The sequence below is a fragment of the Dermochelys coriacea genome, chromosome 17 (genome assembly GCF_009764565.3).
Source record: "Dermochelys coriacea isolate rDerCor1 chromosome 17, rDerCor1.pri.v4, whole genome shotgun sequence".
Lineage (NCBI taxonomy): Eukaryota > Metazoa > Chordata > Testudines > Dermochelyidae > Dermochelys > Dermochelys coriacea.
This window is the reverse complement of record NC_050084.1, coordinates 13,021,673-13,045,944: the sequence shown is the minus strand read 5'-3', so window position 1 is coordinate 13,045,944 and position 24,272 is coordinate 13,021,673. Positions and strand designations below refer to the sequence as shown.

General features: G+C 46.6%; 1 protein-coding gene and 1 long non-coding RNA gene across 2 annotated transcripts in view; one reads left to right on the top strand and one right to left on the bottom strand.

The window, feature by feature from the left end:
- Positions 1 to 23,264, top strand: part of LOC119844452 — a 32,483-nt gene extending 9,219 nt beyond the window's left edge. Inside the window, exons 2-4 of the long non-coding RNA XR_006276252.1 lie at positions 18,149 to 18,436; positions 19,785 to 20,527; positions 22,233 to 23,264. This is a non-coding gene — a long non-coding RNA (uncharacterized LOC119844452). The remainder of the gene's footprint in view (positions 1 to 18,148; positions 18,437 to 19,784; positions 20,528 to 22,232) is intronic.
- ASL (argininosuccinate lyase) lies at positions 3,530 to 23,853 on the bottom strand. The gene is made up of 17 exons (XM_038375235.2): positions 23,770 to 23,853; positions 23,422 to 23,494; positions 20,174 to 20,368; positions 18,272 to 18,355; positions 17,599 to 17,655; positions 15,659 to 15,756; positions 14,666 to 14,743; positions 13,771 to 13,848; positions 12,988 to 13,040; positions 11,210 to 11,272; positions 10,423 to 10,537; positions 8,133 to 8,217; positions 6,925 to 6,984; positions 5,859 to 5,942; positions 5,360 to 5,440; positions 4,707 to 4,813; positions 3,530 to 3,770 (listed from the first exon to the last, which is right to left on the bottom strand). The coding sequence occupies exons 2-17, from the start codon at positions 23,431 to 23,433 to the stop codon at positions 3,620 to 3,622; spliced, it is 1,401 nt and encodes a 466-aa protein (XP_038231163.1). The 5' UTR covers positions 23,434 to 23,494; positions 23,770 to 23,853; the 3' UTR covers positions 3,530 to 3,619.
- Between the last annotated feature and the right edge of the window lie 419 nt (positions 23,854 to 24,272).

The following is a 24,272-nucleotide window of genomic DNA, read 5'->3' as shown; positions in this document are numbered from 1 at the left end:
ATAAAGCATTTTTCCACAACTGTGAGAGCTAGAAGTTAACTTTACTACAATTGGAAAACTGAGGTCCTCACACGTTCATATGACTGCAGGAGCTGGGGCCTTAAGAAACACACCACATATCATGAGAGTTGGCAACCCTGTATGTAAACCCAGAGGGACTCCACCTAAAGAGGTGGAGTTGCTCTGAATTTCAATGACAGTAGAAGTTTGCCCTGTGACTTTAGGGCCGAAATTTATTTTCAGGCTGGTAAGAAGAGAGACATGATGTTCATTTAAAATACTTGTGAGGTGCTCTGCTACCATGGTGATGGAGGCCCCAAAAGCACATATACACAGATGGATATAAACTGGCCATTAATAAATTTAGGCTTGAAATTAGATGAAGCTTTCTAACCCTCAGAGCAGTGAAGTTCTGGAACAGCCTTCCAAGGGGAGTATTAGGGGGAAAAAACTGGCTTCAAGACTAAGCTTGAAAAGTTTATGGAGTGGGTGTACGATGAGACTGCCTACAATGGCATGCAGCTGATTTCCAACTGCTATTAGCAAATTTCTCCCATGGCCAGTGGTGGGACACTAGAGGGGGAAGGCTCTGGGTTATTAGATAATTCTTTCCCAGGTGTCTGGCTGCTGGGTCGTGACTACATGCTCAGGGGCTAACTGATCGCCATATTTGGGGTCAGGAGGGAATTTTCCTCTGGGCAGATTGACAGTGGGGTTTTCACCTTTCTCTGCAGCCTGGTGGATTATCTGTAACTTGACATCTTTAAATAATTATTTGAGGACTTCAGTAACTCAGCCAGAGGTGATGGGTCTATTACAGGAATAGGTGAGTCAGGTTCTTGGACCTGCCATGTGCGGGAGGTCAGACTAGATGATCATAATGGTTCCTTCTGACCTTAAAGTTTATGCACTTATTCTGCTTGCCTTACTTACGCAGTGTGTAGGTGTTACAAAGAGAGGTGCTATAGAAATGGCTAAGAAAGATAAGCCACCTGAGTGATTGTAACTGGGGCTATTCCTGAGAGGTACTAGTGAGAAGATTGGATCCTGAGGCCCTGATTTGTCAATTGACGACATAGGGATGCACTGCTGCACCTGCATGGAACTCCATAGACTCCAGTCCATCCGCACACTGTCAGCTGCAGGGTTAGGGCTGTAATTCGGCTAGCAGCTTTCATTCAAACTGCATCCTCCCAAACCTTGACAGTATTAAATGCTGTTTAATGGCAGCAGAGGAAGACGCGCACAAAGGCAAGGGTGGGAGGAGATGGTTTCAGATGGATCTTTTTTCTAAGTAGAGTAATTTTTTTCTGGTTCACTTCAGTCTCCTGGCTTGCAAGTGAAGTGGCCACAGTGACTGAGCAGCTGGCAGTTAGTCACTGGAATCTTGTGTCCCAGTGACTCACTTACAGAGACAACAGCTCTGTTTATTCCAGCATGGTATAAGTGAAGGGATTGGCTCTACTTGTGGGTGATGGAGAAGGGGTGGGAGGTATGTTAGACAGCTTGTGTTCATGGAATGCTTGGCCATGCAGAACACCTGGGTATGATTCTCTGCGCAGCTTTCTTGTTCCTTGGCCTGGCAGTACCCTGTGTCATGCTACATGTACCCCTCTAGCTGTTTAACAGTTGATTGACATTAAAGGCCATCACATTAGTGGGTTGCTAAAGCTGCTGACCATGAGTGTGGAGATGTCTCAGCTACAGAGGTTTGGGAAAAGAAAGAAAATAGCTGCAAATTGAAAGCCAGGCGGTGAGTAACGTGGGCACTGCAGTTTTGATAAGACAATGCTTAAAGCGCACCTCTTAGCAACCCAGCCTGACTTTAATTTTTGGGGGGGGGGGGTGGAGGCTGGCTCTGCAACCCATAACACACACACTTAAGGCCAGGAGGTGACACTCCTTTTTGACTTGGCTGGCTTTGTGCATCAGTGTAACCTGTCTTATTTCATGCCCTTTTCATCTAAGGCTCCATTTGTGCAGAGGCATTGCTTTCCCTCTGCCAGCTAGCTAGTCAGAACCGAGTGAGCTCTGAGTCCTAAAATATGGAAAATGAGCAACTGAGCATGTGACCGGTGCAAACAATGTCAGGGTTGTGTGACTCTGTATTGCATCTGAAAATGAGTGAGCATTTTCTTTTCATGTTAGGGCCATGGGTCCACCCTAGTACCAGAGAAAGGAAAGCCTTGGGAAAGTTTCTTGGGAAACAGGGAATATTTTTCATGGCTGAGCCTCCCCTCCCCTTTGGAAAGGGCATTAGATGTCTTACATAGCGTGAAAGTGGCTTATTTCTACCCCAACATCCATGTAACTGTGATGGTTGCAGTTATGCCAGCTTAGGCTGTGTTCTGGTCTGATCCCCTACACTAAGCAGGGTGGCTTGTGGGCATACCTCACTGGTGCAGGTCCTTAGAGGGGTTCTCTCTCTGGGTCCATAATGAACCACTGGCCCTGCACTGAGGTGCCAGCATTAGTAGTCTAGGCCAGCCTGTTTGCTGTCTCATTCTAAACAGCCTCACGCTTGCTCTTTGGTTTGGCTCATGTTCCAAGCCGGTCTTTTGTTGAACTAAAATTGCCCATCCTTACAGAGGGAGCAGTTAGTCCTCTGCTCCCTTCCCTAGTATGCTTGTGTAGCGTGCACTCATGTTCCACCTGAGGTGACTGCACCCTTACATGTCCCACCTAGGCAGTTGCTAGTGAACTCTATAAATATCTTCAAGACACCACCATGCTGCTGTGTATTTCCTTAAGTGGAACACTTCAGGACCTTTAGCATCCCCTCTTCCCCTTTGTTTGGAAAGTTCCTGCCTTCCAGACAAAGGAGGCTGGTAAATGATTAGCGGAATCCAAGCATTAATGAATACTTGTAAGCACTCTGCTTCCAACAGAGTAGGGGTCCACCCCAGGGAACAGCGTGGCCTTCACTTCTCCACAGAGACTGGTGTGCATTGTAAATAACATCTGAAAATGCATCTTTAGTAGCTTAATGGTGTACCAGGCCCAGACCCTGATCTGCATAAGACAAAGCCATTTTCAATTGACAATCCATGTTCCATTAAAGAATGTCTTGAGGCTGCACAACCCCTGGTCAGGAAGAGGCAACACAGATGTTTGGGAAGTGGAAAGCCTTCCCCTCATCCTCCGATTCGGGGACAAAGCTAGGGAATATGATACCCTGGAGGAGACAGGTGTGTGCAAAGGAAAACCACCCCTACTCCTGTTAATGTGACTTGACTTCTCCTTAATATGCTGGATAGCCCCTTTGATGTTCCTTGATTCCTCTTTGTGCTGTGCCCATTACCCCTGCATGCCCAAGGTCTTTTTCTACTGCTATTAAACCTGGATGACTTTGCTGTAAAATCCTTCTAGAACCTATGGGGACCAAGCCTGAAACTGCCCTACCTAGGGCTTGCTCAGGTCAGGGTGGGCCTTCTGTTCTTTAGAGCTCTTGCCCAGCCAGCGCTCGTGATAGCTGAAAAAGCCCTGCTGGGGTTTTCCTGGGGAAGAAAGACACAGCAGGCATGCAGGGTTTTCAGGGAAAGACAATAAACCCAGGTTTATTAACTTGGGAGTCATGTGATAAGCAGAAACTCACATGAACGGGACAGTTTCCCCGTGCTCAAAATAGATCTTTGTGTCTCTTTAGAAGCTCCCTCAGCTGCTCGATCTGCGCCATCACGCTGCTCTTGGATGTGCCCCCTGGCGTGGTGTACTGCTCCACGCTGTTGGTGTAGTCCCACACTTGAGACACGTCTGTGCCAAACAGTGGGCTGGGGAGGCAAAACGAGGCTGTGCGTCAGTGGAGAGCGCCACGGTGGGGATCCGTCCCACAGGCTGGACTGATTTAGCTTTGCAAGCCAGCTACGCCACGCTCCAGTAGCTGCCTGGGTTACGAAGCCCACTCCCACTGAAGTCCAGGGCAAAATTCCCAAGGCCTCCTCTTGCCCTGCCTTGTACTTTGTGTTGTCAGTTATGCCTGCACACAGTGAGTACTACCCCCTCAGAAGGGCAGTGTTATACACCTGCTCTGCAGAGATGCCAGTGACAAGGCAGGGGGCAAGACCATGAAGAACCAGGTCTTCAGTTTTTAGAGCTGGTCACATGAGTTAGCACTGTAGAGTGTCTAAATCTGCGAGACATTTAAGCCCATAGGTATCTAAATATCTTTGAGGCAACTCCCATTGAAGGATCTGGGTCCTAGGGCCGGATCCATATCCTACTATATAGTCAGTAGAGAGACTCATCAAGCCACCCTGCTTCAGGGAATCCACTGCATAGTCACACACCATCAATTACAGAAGCTGACTGCAGGCCAGGCCTTTCTGGTGCTGACATTAACATCAATGAAAAGTTTGACTTTCTAGTTACTCCATGGAAAAATGGATAGTTAGTGCTTTGGTGAGAATTGCTGCAGAGGCTGTTCCCCTCCCCAGCTAAGCATACATCTCCCTGTCCATGCCTGGCTCCAGCTGAAAGGCACCTCCCTATGGGTAAAGGGAGTGCCCCCCTCGTCACACAGGCATTGTTTTAGGGCCCACTGTCCACATGTAAACCTCAATAGCATGATGGTAATTCAGCCCAAAAGGGCTTGAGATTGAGTTGAGCCCAGGTGAGATGTCCCCTTGTTGTACAACTCCCACAACAACGGGACAAGTGTTGAGGACCCCAGCAAATGGCCTTTGAAAGCTAAGTTAAGGAATACAAACCTAATGCTCTTCATGTCCTCCACACTGAGCTGATTAATGGAGATGCCCTTTGTCTCTGCTAGGTGGACAGCCTTCCCGGACACAGCATGGGCTTGTCGGAATGGCATCTGCAGTTAGAAGTACACACAACAAAAAAAGTGAGCAAGCAACTATGGTCCAGGACCAAAGAGTATGTGAACACTTAAGTGACTGTGGACCTTGTTTTACAAGGTGATGCAACAGTCCCAGTGCTGTCAGAGGTTGGGTTTTCTGGGACACAGGGTGTGCATGCAACGCAGGAAAACACTATCTGCAAAAATGTCTGCCAGGCCACAATGCAACAGTTACACTACTGGGGGTACATTCCAAAGGGTTTTCAGTCCTGCTGGCTCAGGGCACAAACTGGGCACCAGCTGGAGATCCAACATGACATAACTATGTGCCTCACAGGGAAAGGAGAGAGAGTGGCCTCTTTCTCAGACGTATCCAGCTGTTGGTACAAAATGGAATAGCTTAACATTATTCCTACTATGCATTGATGTCCAGGGACGATGTCAAGAGGAGAATTGAGCCCCATCATCTTTGTGCTCTCAAGCCAAGACACCCCTGCCGTGTGTGTCTGCGGCTTCAAAACCCTCCATCATGCTTTCCATTAGGATTTCCTCAATACTTACTCCTTTACGAACCAAGTAGAGGGCTAAGTCAGTAGCCAGCATGTCAGGGCTCAAAGCTTTTTCCATGTTCTCCTTATGGATCTGCAGAAGGGAGGACCACAAACAGAAATCAACAGGTCACTGAAGAGTCCTCGCACAAGAGATTTAATGCAGGAGAGGCCTGGCTTTTGAAAAGCCTCATTGCAAACACAACCCACTAGATTAAGACATTTACTCCCTGCTTTTCATTTTACTACAGCGGACAATCCAGATCCTGCATTTTAAACTACTGGGAGGCACAAAGGCTTCAGCAATGAGATCCTCCCCTTTATACAACCCCCCGTTCGAGGGGTCTGCATACGAGAATGTCAGGGAGAGAAGTTTCAACTTGTGGGCCCAATTCTGATCTCACTTTTTAACCAGCGAGACTCTTGACTTGGGTGGAGTTACTCCCGATTTACACAGCAGTGCACAAGCACAGAATCAGACCCAAAATACAGTAGTAAAAAGTTAGTCTTACCTGGAGAGTGGAAATGACTCCAGTTGCCACCTGTAGCACAGAACTCAGAGTATCGATAACATCGAACACGGCTTCCTTGTCTTCCTATTTGTTAAAAATAAAAATCCAGTCAGCCTAGTCCAGTGGACAAAGCAGAAAGCAGCAGCAGCCTGGTGAGTGGCCGCAATGTCCGTGCTGACCACACACACATTCGGTCTCTGTACACGAGTGAGAATAACCACACTTGGAGGAACTGCCAGCCCATGGAGCTTTGGGCATGATGACTGCCTTCTTTCCCTGTGCAGTCTCGTGCCCAGCTGAGGAGGACCTTCTAACAATAGCAATTCAGCCCAGCCAATTTCAGCGGGGGGGCTATCTGACTACACTGTAGATTGTTCTTAAATGAACCTTTGTGCTAGTGAAAGGTGCCAGACTGCCAGCCCAAGAGTGTGAAGGCCTGTATCAAACACGGAGCATCAGCGCAAGCTTTCGCCACGCAGCTCTCTGCCACATGCTCTGGAGTGGTTATTGCTAGGGGCACGGAGTAGCTCATTCCTCACACCCCCTCAGCTCTTGGCTAGAGACACCCACCCTTGGTGCCATTTGTGATGCAGAAACTTTCCAGGTAGCAACTGGACAGCAACCTCACCAACTCCCTTAATGTAGCTCAGTTAGTTATCAGAGGATGCTGGATCCTTGATCGCAGTCACTCTGGGCCAGATTTGAACCAGAAAATCTGCCAATTAAGCTATGTCCTATTATCAGCCCTCCAAGCCATCCAGAACCTGAGTCAGATCAGCAACTGGTGTAAACTGGCATAGCTGCATTGAAATCAATATACTGGATTGACACTAGCTGAGGATCTAGCTCTGTAGCCTTAAAATTCTCAATTGTCCCTTGTTCCATAATCAGTCATTAGGATTGGAGCGACTCAAATACAAATTGCAGTCTTTAAACCACCTCATCTCTGAATATGTAACAGCCATGTACCAAGCAGGTCATGTGCAGCATGTAGGTATTAATGGATTTGGAGGGAGTGTGTTCTGTTGTGTCTATGCAGAGAAATGGAATGAGAGTGTGGGTTTACCTGCAAGTCCTTGTTGTAGGTGCTTGGGAGTCCTTTGAGAATCATCATCATTCCAGAACACTGCAGAGAAGGGGAAGTTTATGGTACTTGAATTAAAACAAGAATCACAAGGAATTTTAAACAATTTCACTCAGCAGAGCTATAAAACCAAGGCTGCATCCTTGGGCCAGATTTCGGTACACCAGACACTCATTTAAAGCCTGATCCAGGGCCCATTGAAGTCAGTGGGAAGACTCTCATGGACTTCACTGGGAATAAGATTAGCCCTTTATTTGCCAGATTTATTTTTTTTTTTTAAACCTTAACCAAAGCAAACACCTACTGGCAGACCAGTCCCCCTGCCCCAATGGACCATTCTCAGAGTTCCACTACAGTTAGTAGGATTCTGTAGATGGTTATCAAATGTATACCAGATGTGCACCTTCTGATGCCTGCTGTACACAGTTGATGGACCTTCCCCCACTGGCAAGACTTGGCCTCTTGGTGGTGTTGCTTGTAATACTTGGTGGCCACCTCGTGCAATTGTTCAAGTAGTGCTGTGTGTTTAAGGATTTTGCTGCTGGTCATTCATGTTGTCCTGTTTAACCGATCTAACTCCAATCGGTGCCAAGTTGTGGTGTGTAGCTGGGATACAGCCTGGGAAGTGTGCTTTTCCTGGTGTCTGTAGCCTTGTGGTACAATCTTTCCTAGGGATTATATTCTACTTTGTCTAATAGCATGCTCAGAGGGTTGGCAGGTGTAATGACTAAAAACACTGTGCACGTACACAACATCTTCCAACAGAGAAGATCAAAATACAGTGCAACAGTGGGGACACCCTATTATCTCCAGGTGACAGTTGAGGAAACTGATATATAGGAGAAGTTAGGGCCTAATTGTTAAAGTGGCCTTGGACTTTGGGTGCCCCGAACTCTGGCAAACCTTTGATCTCAGTTTTCACCCTCTGTTTCTACTGACGCGAGCTGGAATTGTGGGTGGTCAGCACCTCTGAGCCATCAGGCCTGAGGGGTCTCATGTTCCAAACACAAGCCAAGCCAATCTTTTCAGCTGTAGCCTCTGACTTGTCTAGTGGCTCCCACAGATTCAGGAAGAGAATCAGAGTATGACAGGTGGGATTTAAATTTCTCTCCCAGCTACACTAACTGGGGATAAAGACTATAGTAACGAGAACCCTAGCGCTCAGACATCTCCTCCCCTTGCAGACTCACCCTTCCAAATACACGTCCAGCCTTGCTGCGGATCAGCTCCAGACTGTCTGGATTCTTCTTCTGAGGCATCAAGCTACTCCCTGTGCTGAAAAAACAAATCACTGAATACATTAGACTGGTGAGGTCCCTTTCTGTAGGGAGAGCAAGATGGGAAAGAGTTCACTGTGACTCTGAACACTGCACTACAGCAGACCCCTGGGGGCCCAGGGAAGCTACACCTGCCACCACCATGTACAGTCTAACTGCACGTGGCAGGAAATACCTGGTGCTCTCCAGTGTTCATGATGAACAGTGGAGCTAATTTCCTTGTGACATACCCAGTATGGGCAGGGGTTCCCAAACTGTGGAAAGCAGATTTCAGGAATTTTCCAGAAAACGTCAGGACTATTAAACCCATTGCACCACCCCCTGTCAGATCTGGCATGTTAGCAGGGGGTCTGGCATGGGGGGGGGGGACGGACGGCTCCTTGCCCCACTCGCTAGTCCTTTGTGGCCCCCAGTCCCACACTCTGAGAAATGCTGCATAGGGATGTTAAGAGACTAGGGCAACTCCTAGTAAGATACCACGGTGGAGTCACTGGGTGGAATCCAGCACACAGACAGCCACAGTTGAAGGACATGCCAGTTCCTTTACATGGCCTTAGACACATGGGGACACTAATCCCTGCAAACTCCATGACTTCAGTGGGGTTACACCAAGGCTGAATTTGATCCTTTGTGGACTGGCGCAGCATGCTATTGCTCTGCAGCCTGCTCTGCTTAGTTTGCTTACACAAGTCAGGAGTGGAGTCTGACTTTGACACTGTGGTAGCTCCGTTTTAATGGAACGAGGCTGGATTTAAGCCAGCACAGCTGAGAGCAGAATCAGAGCCCCTGCATGTTAAAGTGCTGCTGGGGTAGTGTGATTGTGAGTCTGTCTAATTAAGCCTTTAAATAAGATGCAAAATATCACATTTCCCTGGGTCTCTCAGATCCCCCATATGTGCCATTTCTCCCCTAAGACAGCCTACATGTGCCAGATTGTTTCATGGCAAGAGGGCAGGGATTTAGCTCTATCTAGATAGAAAGATCTTAGCTGTCTTATTCAACAGCTATGTACATATATTGAAGGGAGCCTGGTCCCCTAAGGGTGTGGTGGTCTTGTACCAGGATATATTAACAAATTGTGGCTTTGTAACTCTGTCAAAGTGAGAAATGAGACTAGTAACAGGAAATCTGGAAGGATTGCAAAACAAGTCTGTTTAAGGAAAGGCCCTTCTTACAGGAACTCCCAGCATAGGAGGCTTTTTATTCCTGGCTTCTCATTTACAGCCTGATTCTACAAGTGTTTACTCAGGCAAAATGCCCAATGAGTATGACAGAAGATTCAACAGAGCAGGGCTAAAGGATCTGGCCTTTACAAGGATTGGAGTCAAAATATTTTTAGTAATATGTACACTTAAAGCTTCTACCGTCTGACACTCCAGTATTCATTTTCATTATATTTCTGTGAAGCAGGGAAGTCCCCCTTTACCATACCCATCTTACAGGCAGGCAAACTGAGGCAAAGGGGCTGAGTGATTCCCCCCCCCCCCCCCCCCACCAGTGGCACAGTCCCTCTCCTAGCATGATAGAGACTGCTCAAACACATGCTGTTACTGGGCATCTGACAGGACTTTGCAAGCAGGAAGCTCCACCTTGGAGTATGGTTTAATTTTCTCTTCACACCTGATCGAGAAGCCAGTCCCAGCTCAATGACAAGCCTGTCATTAGGATATGGCAAATGTGTCTAGTGCCCATCCCTGCCTCCCCAAACCACCCAACCCTATGCTGTGGTGACAGGAGCAGGACACATGCATCTCTGCAGTGCTAGTGATACTAGTGGGTTGAAAAGAGGGTGCAGAAAAACCATGTGCTGGAAGCATGTTCCTTTGGGTTGGGGAGATGACATCTGAAGTCCAAGTATGTGACTGCCAGCCCACCAAGCTGGCTACCTTTTGGGGGGGCTATGTCATCTTTATTCTCCCTGCCCAGTCATGGAAGCCCCCCCTCTGTACTAGCAACCCACTCTGAGGAGAGCTAGACTCCTCTCCCTCCTGATCCCAGTGCAGGGTGCGAGCAATGCTGACTTATAGCAACTGGCTTGATTGAGGTTTTGGGGTCTTTTCCCTCCACGATCCCCTGTTGTATTCAAACCTTTATTATTATTTTTTTTAAATACAATTCATATGAACTCCTTTTATTTTGAATGTGGGGAAATGGGTTGGGGGGGGGGGGAAGAACGGGACTGTGATAAGCCCTAGAGAGTTACCTGTAGGCATCAGACAGGGTCACAAAGCCAAATTCCTTTGTACTATAGATGATGAGATCTTCAGCCATCTTGCTTAGGTGAATCATTAACAAGGAGGCAAAGAAGAGAAACTCCGCTGTAGAGAAGGACATCAGTAAAGAGCATATGAAGGTCTTATTTTAGCTGCCATTTTGGTAGTCAAAGTTGTAATTTAGCTGCAGGAAAATTCAGGCTGTGAACAGCCATAAGCATTTGAGGTAAAAGTCAAGTGTGACATAGGATCCAAAGACTCATTGAAGCCAATGGGACTCAGGCTCCTAAGTCACTTAGGCACCTTCAAAGCTTTTGCCTGAGATCTATTAGATTTGTGGAAGGTCCATCACTTGAGTTGTTACACAAAGCCCTGACAGTTTCAAATTAATGGTGACTCCATCTCCTTAGCACATGGTATTGGGAGTTTGACCATGAGGGACTGAACTCCTCTTGAGGGGCAATATCCTTAGCATAGCTAAATCGGCATAGCACTGGAGTCAAAGGAGCTCTGCAGATTTATGCTAGCTGAGGATCCTGACCCCAGGGTCCCAACTTCTGCAGTTTTGGATCACAAATATAACACCAGATATTCATATGTAGTATTTATTGCCAGGTTAAGAGCTCAATCTTCCCACCAGGAAGTGTGGGGGGGGAACGGGGGGAAATACCACATCTGAGCTTTTCTCCTTCTTGAAAAGTTTACTGGGAAGAATCTCAGAGAAGCAGGTTACCGGTGAACATTTGGGCGGGGGGGGAGTGATAAAGTTGCACCTACCCACGAAGTCTCGCTCACTAGTTGCATCCATGCTGTTCAGGCTGATGGAAGCAAAGTCAAGTTCTACAATTTAAAAACAAAACACATACACAGGGTCAAGCCGCTGGCTATTATTTGAGCTCTGAAGCCCTGCTTCATCAGGCTACCCAAGCATGTACTTAAACTTTAAGCAGGAGTAGTGCCATTGCTACTCACCTGTTTAACATTAAGCACACGCTTAAGAGTGGTGATGAATCAGGGCCTTAATTATTAGCCATAGACTTTAAAGGGAACAGTAGCTGATCAGCTCTGCTACTGTGTTCCTCTTGCAGGCACCAGAGCATCAAATATTTGTAATCTCATCTCACTTCAGAGAGCATTTTTATCACAAGAGAAGGACTATGACTCCGAAGCAAAGCACATTGCAGTTGATGGGAGTCTTCCCATTGATTTAAATGGGCTTTGGACCAAGCCTTCTAGTGCCAGTTATTTTCCAAGCAGCATGGCAAGGTATTGCCACATATCTAGACTGTGGAGTTGGAATACCTGGTTTAATGGCCATCTATCACAGATGGCTCCAGAGTGCTCCATTTCCAACCAGAGTCCGCTTCAGGGACCCACAAAACTCAAGGATGTACTGCCTCATCTTTGATGGATGGTTCTGAATTTAACAAGGCCTCTGGGGTCTACTGCTGTCAGCGAGCATAGATCAGCATCTTAGGCAGACGCAAAGATGAGTATTACCTGCCAGTGGCTGCTGTAGCAAAATGCCCCACTACCAGGGCTTCTCTTAAGAGTGCTAGAGAAAGGGTTTGGGGCAGGGAACTAGTGGTCTGTCCCCTGCTGCTGTGGGGGGAAAAGGAGAAAGCATAGCAAGGGGAAGTGGGGTGAAGACCCTCTATAGCAGGGGTGGGCAAACTATGGCCTGCAGATCAGATCCAGCTCACCAGCCGTTTTAATCTGGCCCTTGAGCTCCTGCTGGGGAGTGGGGTCTGGGGCTTGCCCCACTCCAGCGTGCCAGGCAGGGAGCAGAGTTGGGGGCCACTCTGTGCGGCTCCTGGAAGCAGCGGCATGTCCCTGCTCTGACTCCTACATGTAGGGGCAGCCAGGGAGTTCCACACGCTGCCCCTGCCCCAAGCGAGGTCCCCACAGCTCCCATTGGCTGGGAACCACCTGGCCATGCCTCTGCATAGGAGCCAGAGAGGGGACATGCTACTTCTGGGAGTTGCTTGAGGCAAGCGCTGTCTGGAGCCTGCACCCCAAGCCGTCCTGCCCCTAACCCCCTGCCCTCCGAACCCCTCGGTCCCAGCCTAGAATACTTTCCTGCACCCCAAACCCCTCATCCCCAACCCCACTCCAGAGTCTGGACCCCCAGCCAGAGCCCTTAGCCCCTCCCACACCCCAGTCCCCAATTTTGGGGGCATTCATAGACCGCCATACAGTTTCTATACCCAGATGTGGCCCTTGAGCCAAAAAGTCTGCTCACCCCTGCTTGAACAGAACAGAGAGGAAGGATAAGTCGAGGGGAAAGGAACGGGAAGCAATTTCTACCAACATACCAGAAATAACTATAGTGAGGGGCATCTAAACTCCTAAACCCTGTCCTGTTTCCCCAATGTACATTAAATGCATTTGGCTGACGAGAGCTTTATTCCCCTACCAGCCTCACAAAAAGAGTGTAGTAGCTACAAAAGTCAGTGTTTTGCTTAACTGATCTAGTCTATGATGCAGCAGTCAATCTGTTACCATCCCCAGACTTGTGTCACTCACTCGGTTCTGTGAATGGAAAGACAATTTACCTTTACGCAGAAACTCTCGATCGATACCCAGTGGGTTGCCAGCTACAGCACCGCTGCAAGGCAAAAAGAAACCTCATGCATGACACACCGCACTACTTACACTCAAACCTGCAGCAGCGTCCACAAACCCAGTTACAGAAAGCAGCGAGGGAAGCCAGTCTTAAGACTGGTGATACCTGGGCAGCGCAGTAGAAAAAGCAGCCATCATGCGCTGTATGTGAGCAGCTGTAGTATGTTTTGTTAGCTCCCGGCCAAAGTCAACCCACGTGACTAAGGCGCGGTTTCTATTTTGAAGTGTTATGGGCAAGATCCTGTACCTAAGAGAAGAGCCTATAGATACTGGAGATCTCTTCTACAAATCCAGACAACCATGTCTCAGATATCTGCCACCCAGGGGGCCCTGGGCTGAAGGTACAACATTACACCTGAGAAGCACTAGCAGTCTGAGTGCTCACAGTCCATGTTCGCTCAGGTAGGCCAACATCAACGGATATCACAGAGATGGATCCCTCCAAAGTAGACAGCCATAGATGCATACCAATGATTAGGGTAGTCAGAAGGAATGTATCAAAAGTGAGTGGGAGGGAGCACAAGAAGATTATAAGCTTTGCCATCTGTGCTATTTACAACTGAGAGCTCAACAACCTCCTCCACCAGCACGTATAGCTCACATTGGGCTCACTAAGTGGAAGGACCCCAACCCTCACATCTGTGTTTTCTCTGTAAGATACAGAAGTGTTACCCCCTACAAAAAAAAAAAAAAAACACTACTGAATGCTTTACCTTCCCAATGGCAAAACATTGATCCTTCTCTTCACTTCTCCCAGACGCTCAGAATCGCGGGTGAATGCAACTGCATGACTGGGGGGGTGGGGGGGGGAAACAAAAGGGAAAAATGACAGGTAGGAAAGAAGCCTGTTTCAAATTTTCCTCTTTAAAGTGGAATGTAGCTCTTGTAAAGAGTGCCAGGTTGTCAACCCTGGAGACCAGAATCCTGTTTATCAGTGGATCACAGAGCCTGTGATACACAGGCATGGAGAGCATGGTGCCCAGATACTATGGTGAGGGATGCTTTGTCAGTGAAGCGATGGAAAGGCAGCAGCTGTGCAAGCTTCCCCATACTATCCCCTCCAGTGAGTCATAACTCTGGCCTACAGGGACCACCTCTAAGTGAGGAAAAGGGGGCACCTGTCTCCATGGCCCCCTCAATGATTTTGCAGAGAGCAGATGTACTCAAAGTAGACTGTGGGCTCAGAACCCTGGTAAACTAAGTGCAGATTAAAATGGGGTGGTTAGGTTGGTCCTATGGTCTTTTGGGGCAGAACCCATGAGCTACTTTAAGTTTAGTTCCTGAGCTTGGCTGTCTGGTGTTTGTGCAGAGAGACCTTTGGATTTTATGCACTTAGCTCCTGTGGTTGTTCTCTGAAGCCACCCACAACCGAGGAAGAGCATTAAGGAAGGTTAACTCAGTGTAGGGCTTCTAGTAGCGTGAAGTTTGGTGTGCTACCCATCCCAAGTCAGACATCTTGAAAAACAGCAGCTTCTTAGGTTAGCTTTGGGGGCCCCTGCAGTATCACCATGTGCTGATGTTACAGTGTGACATGGCTGCACATATAGGTGTCAATGAGCTGGTCCCCAAGGACAAACTGTCACAGCAGATCCTATGGAGGATAGTTACCTGAGTAAAAAGTGGCTCCACCTGATTGGCTGAGCTCTTTGCAGATGAGTATAGCCAGGAAAGATCACATCAGTTTCTCTGCAATAAGAAGAAAGAGAGGAGGGAGAAAAGGGAGAAGCTGATCTACAGTTCAAAGGAGTCCAGCAAATCAAATCCAACAACCTGCAAATTATGTGCACACGATAAGCTGGGAAGCACTGAACACAATCATTTAATAAAAGATGCAGTAGCTCAAACAGAAGCTATGGGCTTGATGCAGAAATATCTGGGCGAGGTTCTTTGACCTGTGTTACGTAGGCGGTCAGACTGGATAATCATAATGGTCCCTTCTGGCTTAAATCCATGAACCACATGTCAGAGGCAGGATTAGAACTCGGGAATTCCCAGTCCAGTGCATAGTTCACTAGGCTTTCAAGATGTTTTTGTAACATTATTGGTTTAGAGTAGTGCCAACCCTTTGTTGTACAGTAGTTATTTATCCTCATATTTGTTAGCTATGAAGAGATCTGTGACATTAAAATATCCTATAATGAAGGCTCAGTCTGAGAAATTGTCTGGATCACTGTAGTTTAGTCAGCAGCTAAAGTCATTACAGTTTTTAATAGTTACAATCTGGAAAGGGTGAGCAGTGCCAGCTGCCTATGTGATTTTGCTTTATTAAAATTAAGTTTTAGCCTCTTCAACATGATTTGTTGCCAGGATACATCTGGGATAAGAGGAAATCTCCATGCAGCAGGCCAGCCATTCCCCGAGAGAAAAGAAGAGACCAAGCCTATTACCCGGACCATCAGCTGCAGCTGCATGCACTTTGCCTGACTGCACATGGACACTGTACTGAATGGAAAGAACATCGGTGACTTCAATGGAATGTTGCTGATTTATGCTAGCTAAGGATCTGGCCCAGAATTTTTAACATCACAACACACAAGTAGCTTCCCCAAGAGGCCACAGCGTTTTGTTTCCTCGCGTGGGCTTGGAAAAATAAGGACTTACGCGGCAGCCCGTTCCACCAGAGTCTTGATAAACTGCAACAGGTGAGCAGACAGGACAGAGCAGGAATTTCGCATATAGAGTCTCAAGTCAGTCACAACCTGCAAGAGATCCCCAGTCAGTCAAAATGGAGCATGATGTACATTGTGAGCAAACAATACTCACCAGATCATTTGACTTTTGCCAGCTTGGGGAACTGGATAACAATGTCAAAGTCAATTCCCCCCTCCCCCCACCACACACACTTTCAATAGGAAAAACAACTTCACAGTGCCTTATGGATGCCATTCAAACAGTTCAGGGCTTTCAATCTAATTCATTATTAAATGGGAATTTCACTATATTTGAATTTGCTCTCCAGGGGCCTGATCCAAAGCCAATGGGAGTTTTTCCATTAACCTCAATGGTCTTTGGCTCAGGCCCCATCAGTAGTTCCCTTAATAGAGGATCTGCTCCCTAAAGGAGCTGTAACTCCCCCTGATGTTAGGATCAGGTCCCAGTCACTGCAGAAGACAAACACAGAGGGGGAAAATAATCATATAAGCTAATAAAAGCATGAAGGGACTCAAAATGTAATATCAAGCAGCCCAAAGCTTAGAGGTCTGGTACATCTACCTGTCAGAGGCCAAAAGCCCACAGATAAACCTAAGCTTTTTCTAGGAAACCTGTACTCCATGCTCAAACACACAGGAGTGGATCCAGTGAAGTGAAGCCATTGGAAAGATCGTATTAATTTCAATGGGTGCTGGATCAGGCCCAGAGAGAGAGAGAACAAAATTATCTAGGGAAACAAAAAACTAGAAGGTGGGGGATGGAGAATGAGTCTGGGAAAAGTTATAGACTGTACATTTTAGTAAATCAGATCTAAACGTCCCTAAGATCAAGAATATGGCTTGCCAAATCAAATTACTGCAACAGTCAGCAGCCTGGACTAACCTCTGAAGCTCTGAATTGAAAAGGATGAGGAGTCAGTATTGCTGAGTAATGGTGATTAAAATGGAATATACTGGGACTATAAAATTAAAAAGGACAAAAAAAAGTTGCTAGAGGTCAAAGCAGAAGTGTAAAAAATTAACTGCAGGTGTTCGCCTAACCATAGCAACAGCTTCAGTAACTCGCATTTAATTGACGGAGTATATGTGTGTGAGCTATAAAGGACTATGGGGCTAGATTTGGGATTTTAAAGTCCCTCAGAAATGGAAACAGAACATACAGTGCGGTTACACACTGTAGGGCATTTTTGCCCCTCTCTGCACAAACACAACCCCCTAGCTAGGAAAATGCAAGTTTCTCTAAGGGCTATTAGATCCCAAAGTCTTCAACACAGAGAGCTAGATGCCTTCCAAAGCAGTGCATATGTACGCTACTCCTTCTGTTTAGTAGCGCCTCTAACCTGCTCAAGTGTGAATGAACTGATCACCCTTTAGTGGATGCAGAAGATAGCTGCAGTACTAGTCATAGTCTGGTCTATCTCAGATTCACCTTCAGCTCAAGTGGTCAGGACTAAGTCCCAAGTTCTGTCCTTGCTTTGGACCATTAAGTTCACACAAGAATGATGTTCAGTCCAGGTGGAAGCCACATAACCTACCATGGAACTGCTGCAACTTGTTTGAAAGAGTCTTGAAGCGCCTCAAGCTCTCGTTTGCACAGAGCTCCTATTGAGTCCCAAAGGAACGCTGTGCAAGGAGCTGGCTTTAGTGTCTTTGCCAAAAGAAATGGAGTTCAATTTGTGTTCATATCCAATATTATTGCTCAGCAATTGTGCTCATTCTGTCCATCCAGCGCTCATGGGCCACTAGATAAGCTGCGCACCTGCAGTGACTAAGTCCCAAGGGATCGTGTTGTGGATGGCAATTAAGAAAAGGGAAAGGAGGTAAAAGGAAATCTGATAAACGAGGAAAAAAAAGCAAGTACTGAATGACAAAAGGCAATTCTTGCCATACTTGATCATTCCGGCTTCGTCCGGTGTGCAACTTTCCAGCTACGTCCCCAATCAGCTCCTGAGGGCAACAGAAGAATTTCCATCAGTGTTAGCGGTATTGGAACTATAAGGACTGCAGAGAAAGCAGACCCCACCTCTGCTTAAAAGACAAGGGCTGGATTCACAAACACTGACGCAAATACTTAACTTTATGCAAGCAAATACACCGAAGCCATGCAATTCAGGGCAGTTATTTTGTGTGGTGCTGGTACAGTGCTTGGTCCACAATGGGGCCCTGATCAGGGGCCCTACATGCTACTGCAATACAAATAATCCCCACTGGGGCCTTTAGGTGCCACCAGACTGTACATATTCAATAGTAACTAATAATATGTTAAGCATGCAGTTAACATTCATAAGTGTCAGTAGAATCAGGGTCCAAGGCTGCTTTGGGCCTGGTCTAGCCAAGTCTCCTCTCACTCTGAATACAAAATAAGATGGAAAAAAAAAAAATGCCACCGAATGTATAAATAAGAGTTTTGTCATTGCAACATTTTTAATTCTCTCAACAGGGCTGTAAGCCTAAAAAGGAAACACTTAGATCAAAGTATTTAAGGACAGAAGACTTATTTTACTACTGCCGGACTGATCAGAGGCATGACCTGGAAGTTATGAGGAAATTAGAGGAACTGCACCTTTAGTCTGCGTTCGTTGGCAGTGTGGATATCCTCATCGCTTTTGTTCACCACAAAGGCTCCCCTGGACCATTCTTCAGAAATCTACATCAGCAAAAGACACCAGGCAGTGGTTAATGACCCTTCTTTATTGCACAAGGGTGTTGGAGGCTTGATTTCAATCAGGTTTGTAAAATGTTTTGCGATCCTCAGATCTAGTAATTGGGGCCTCATCCTGATCTCAAACTGGTGCGATCAAATAACTTGACTGAAAAAATCACTGAATTTACACAATGGTGCACAAGAGATCAAAATGAAGAATTAAAAAGTGCAAAGCATTATTAAGAGACTCTTCCTGTCAGATTAGAAATACATTTTAAGTCTCATTAAAATTGCATCAGATCAGTGCTACACCCTCCTTCAGTGTGCAGGAATATGTGGTGGTGCACTTTGAGGGATACACTCCATGAATCTGTTTTTCCATCCCTAGCTACTAACCTTTAAGACATAGGAGGTTAAAAATGTACTTGACAAAGTGAGTTGAAAAATCAACCAGTAATACAAACCACCATCATTTTCATATGTAAAAACTGTATAGATTCCCCATTATTCACAGTGTGTAAGCAGCAACAATGGATTAACAGAGATGCATTCCCCGGCTTATCGGCTGACTTTTCTCTTCACCCCTATAAAATATGGTGAATTAATTCAGACAGCCAGACACATGAGCATCCTGTGCGTCAGCTCAAAGAGAACATTCCCAATTTCTACTGAAACAATTCCCGAGTACTGCTTGTTCTGGGAAGGGGGTTTGCACTGAATGTACCTCAGCAGGGTCTCCCAGCTTCTATAATGGCCATTAACATTTGTAAAGACTTTCAGAACCCACCTTTCTGCCACATTACCTGGGGTCACAGGCTACCAGCCAACGTTTATTATATTAAGCACAGGGTTCTGTTTCTTCTAAGTCTAAGCAAATCTTAAACAGATGCCACTGAGGTTGTTGATCTTAAATATGGAACTGTCTCTACACACAGGCTCTTATCTTTCACACACAATGCTAGTCATTCACAAATGGGGAGGAAATGAGGGCTGAGAGATTAAGTGAGTTTTTCGAAGGCCACAAGAGCAAGCCAACGTCCGACAACATTAGAACTAGAGTTCCTGGGTCCCTGGCCTGGGTTCATGCCATTAGACTGTGTTACTCTTCAGGATTCCAGGGATCAATTGTTCTAAATATATCCAAGTAGTCCCAAGACATACACTGCCATTTTCCCAAAACACAAAAGTGGTGCAGGCATGCTACAGAAGTCAGTAAAACAAAAACCCCTCCTCTTTTTGAGGGGAAGAGCAAATAAAGGATAGAGTCATGACCATGAGTTGCTTCTTTGGGAAATCATTCACCTTTGTAATACCTTCAGATATTGTGATGCTATGCTCTCAACAAACGACAAATCTTTCAGAGTCAGAAAAGGCAGGGGCTTGGAGTGGGATTACAGATTTGTTGTGCTTGACTGTGCGTTTCTGCTTGCAGGAACAGAGACACTAAAATGGGAGAGCTCCACCAGGCAACTGTTTGGAGTCATGGAGCAGCCTAAGCACAACGTGGGTTAGAGTGCGTACAACTGAATGGAAAGCAGAGATAAGCCAAGGGTCAGGACAGATGCTGGACCCCCAACTTCATAATCAAAGACACCATCCCTATTCAGGGAAGCACATAATGTACCTACTTTTAAATAATGGGACTTAAACATGGGCTTAAATGTTTTCTTGAATCAGGACTAAGGAAGATTACAATGCAGACTACCTGAAAAGAGGAAGATCAACAGCCAAGTAGCAGTGCTTAAAGCTTCAAGTCAGGCTGGTACCTGTGGCAATGACTGACAGCCTTTTACCACATTCTGTGCTCAAGCAAATGCATACCTTTTCTAATCCACGCAGAATCTTCTCCAAATCACCCTTGGTTAGAATCCCAGACTTCTCCAGAGCCTTGGCATAAGCCATGCTTCCTCGGATGTCAACTTCCGACAACCGCTGGTCAGAAGCCATGGAAGAGTTGAGAGTCTCCATGATGGGATCAGTGCCTCCTATGAATCTTCCTCCCCAAAGTTTATCCCCCTGTGGAAAAGGAAGTTTAAAAAAGATGGAGCTTAAAAGGACATACTGGTAAATCTGAAAGAACCTTCAAACACACACTCTTTGGGATGAGTATTAATTCTGTGGGACAGCACCCCAGAATCTACCAGAATAGAAGGAACAAATTGAGACCTGGTGCAGGTGAGTACAACTCTGTCAATTAATTTGGCCAATTACACTAACTTCCATTGAAGTCAACAGGCCAACTTTGGAGGTAATGTCAAAGGTGCTGTAAGAGAGTTTACGCTGCTGTAACCTGTGCAGAGAGAGGCCAGGACAAAAAGGGAGCAAGAAGGCCCTGCTTTAAACTTGTACATTGAAAACCTCCTCTCCACAGCTTCTCCCATTACATCTCTCTCTCCCAGACCCATATCATGAGTCAGTCTCCCTTAGGCATGCTTACCAGTTTGTAATCCACCTACAAAAAAAAACTTGACTACAGTTCGGCGGCTGGTGTGCTAAGGTCACGGCCTACCATGCTGCCCATTGTTTCCTTGTGTTCCCCCATCCATCTCTCTGTAGCCACCTGTTGTCTCTTGTCTTGTATTTAGATTGTAAACTCCTTGGGAAAGGGGTTATCTTTTTGTTCTGTGTTGACATGTAGCACAGTGGGGTCCTAGGCACTACCACAATGCAAATAATTATACATCACTTCTAAATCTCAGTGAATGGGAACTGCCAGTATTCATCTAAGAGCAGAATGTGGCCCATGCTCAGATAATAAGCAATACAGCCTTTGAGTCATCATACGAGCACAGATCAGAAAAAGGCTGACGTAATATTCAGAATGCCAGGACTCTTGCATGCCATTCCAGAGATGTGCAGTTTGTCTTTGTCATTCGTGTCTAGCTACTGAGCCGTTACTGCTGGATCATGGGCTAACCAATTGTACTTTGCCCCCAACACAAGTATGGCATTTTTATGGCCTAATTTTTCAAAGCAAGTAAAAGGGCATGTGACTCACAACCAGCATTGACTCTCTTTTAAAGCAGTTGAAAGCCACCAACATCCTTTTAGAGCAAAATAATTGTCAGCAAAGGGCATAGCAAAGACTAGCACTTTTCCACTGTTTTGCACAAAGAATGATACATTTGTTATAAAGAATAAAAAGCAGGGGAGGGGTTTTAATTGAGAGGGAACTGTGGGCAGATACAAGCTACCTCAATTAAAAACTATTATGAAAGTAAAATTATGAAGTATTTTAAGTTCAGATTGTGCCAGTCTCTCTCCTCACTTATCCTGGTGATAATCAGGAATAACTTAATTTATTTCAGTGGAGTTACACCAGGATAAAAACAGTGTAAGAGGCATGAGAATCAAGCCTGCTGTGTGTTAAGTTTTAGGGACAGGTTTTGGTCTTAAATGCAGTTACTCTGGATTTACAGAGTAACTCAAATGGGTCAAAATTTACCCTGGTGTAAATCCATTGCATAAATTTGACATTGGAGTGTGGCATTAAGATATTCTTTCCGGGCACCCTTCTGAAGTGAACACACTTTAAGCCACTCAAATGCATAAACCTGTGTGTGACCTATTTCACCATGCATTTGTATAATGGCATTGCTTCATTAGCAAACAGAAACACGTCACTTGTTTACACAGATGGACACATCCCTGAAGTCCTTACACAGACACCACTCCCACTGACGTCAAATGGGATGTCTGCTTGTGTAAAAACTTCATGGTTTGGCCTAACAGATTAAAAAAGAAAATTTCCAAAACAGATATTAGCAGACGGAGAGGAGCAATTGGGAAGCATTTACAGGAAGTGCCTGTAGCAGAGTTTAAGTTGTTAAATGGATACTTTTGCCCATCTAATGTATTTCCCCTTCTACTCCCTCTACAGACCATGAATCACAGCCACCTTCTCTGGCAGAGGACTGGATAGGTTAATCAGTGCCACTATTTCATCAGCTAGCGGGGTCATTGTTAAGTAAGTCTTTCCCCAAGGACTGTTTCCACATATCTACCAACCCCTGATGAACACAGATTGTTCATGGGGCCTATCTTACAGTCCCTATAGGGACAATATACTTAGTGAAATCCTGAGGCGTTTTGCTCCCAGGACTGTAGAATTAGGGCCTATAGTTGGAGATTTAAAAAAAATTATTTTCATGGCAGCTTTGTCGATACAGCCATTTTTAATTCTAAATTTTGTCAGTCTAATTCTGCACGGCCTCAGCTTCACTACACCTACATGTTGCCATCATATTGATTTCCTCTACTGTTTCAAGTGAATGACATTTTGCCTGTCAAACCAATAAAATTACCCAGCCTGACCTCTGCAAAGCTTTAGGTGTGATTTTTTTCCTCATCAATTCTGTACTAAGGACAAGTGATGGGGGCTGAAATTTGGAGAGTGACACCAGAACATAGCAGCATTTGGACTGGGGAATGGGCAAAGACATATCTATGTGATTCATTTCAGGTTCTCCCTCTATTAATTCAGGCATAAGCAGACAATTGAGGTAACTAAACCTTTAGTGCAAGTGATTTAAAAAAAAAATTGAGCTGTGAACATGCAAACAGTTTCTCATCTTTTAGAGGTCACAGAATTTCATAATATATTTTGTACAGGATTCTCCCCAGTCCCAATTGGCTACCTTTGGCCCAACAATGGAAATAGCCAGGCTAGCAAATTTTGACAGGTGCAGGCCGCTTATTAGAATATCGATAGCACCTGTGTGCAATAGCAGGTAAGGCCAAGACGACGGCGAGAGCAATTTCTGAAACTGGAAAGCAGGAGCTGCTATGGGAGCGGGTCCGATTTTGCTAACGGGGGCAACTGCCGCCACGCAGCATTTGTCTAGAGAAGCGGCTCGGGCCAGCAACTCTACAAGTGGGCGTCCAAAGACTGACATCCACCTGCAAAAGTTGCCTTCGCCACGGGAAGAAACTCTCAAATCAACGGAGGGCTGCAATATTTTTTTTTTTTTTTAGGCCAACTCTCTCCAGAAGAAATTGACTTTGGATCTGGAGCAGCTCCCTGATAATGAGGTGGCAGCTCCGGAGGATGCAGCCGAGCTCACACTCACCTCAGATGCCATGACGGATGAGGTGGTTTTTTTTCCCCTTCTCTCCTCGGGAAACCTCAGCACCTTGTGCAACCTGCAAGACAAGAAGAGGCTGGTTCCTCCCCTCCGCCGGGCAGGGCGGCGGGCAGCTTTGGGCTCTGCTTTGTTGCTCTCCCCCCGGCTTTGTTGCACTCTGCTATGTACTCTAACCCAGGATCAAGAAAAGCACACGATGAACCCCGCACGCAGCACCGGGCTGGCTCAGGCCGGGTTGCCCAAAGCGGGAGGCAATTGGGCCGCACGGAATAACCCCCCTCCCCCGGCCAGATCCGCGGGGCTCGCCCCGGGAAACGCCCCTCCGCGGCTCACCTGCTTTGCTACAAAGCCCCCGTGCAGCTCGCTTCCCGAGCCCCGGCCCGGCGGCTTTTTCAGGCCCCCGGGCCCTCCACGCCCACCGCGGGGAGGGGCGGAGCCGAGCCTGGAAACGCCCCGGAGGTTCCCTCCCGTCCCCGCCCCCGCCTGGCTGTTCTCTTCTCCGTCCGCCTCCATTGCCGGCTCTGGCTACTGCGGCAGCCTCTTGCGTTGCTCATAAGGGACAGAGAGGGGAGAGATCGGGGCTCAGAGCTGACCCCGAGTCTATCTCACGTATAGGGAGCCTACTTTTGGGGGGGAGGGGGGGCTATGGGGTACAGGTAGAGTGAGCAGATAGCAAGTGTGAAAAATCGGAACAGGGGATGATGGGGGGGGTCATAGGCACCTATAGCAGGAAAAAGTCCTGAATATCAAGACTGTCCCGATAAAATGGGGACATCTGGTCACCCTAGGTACAGGGGAGAGACTCCCCCATTATGTATGGATGGGGGAAACACCCT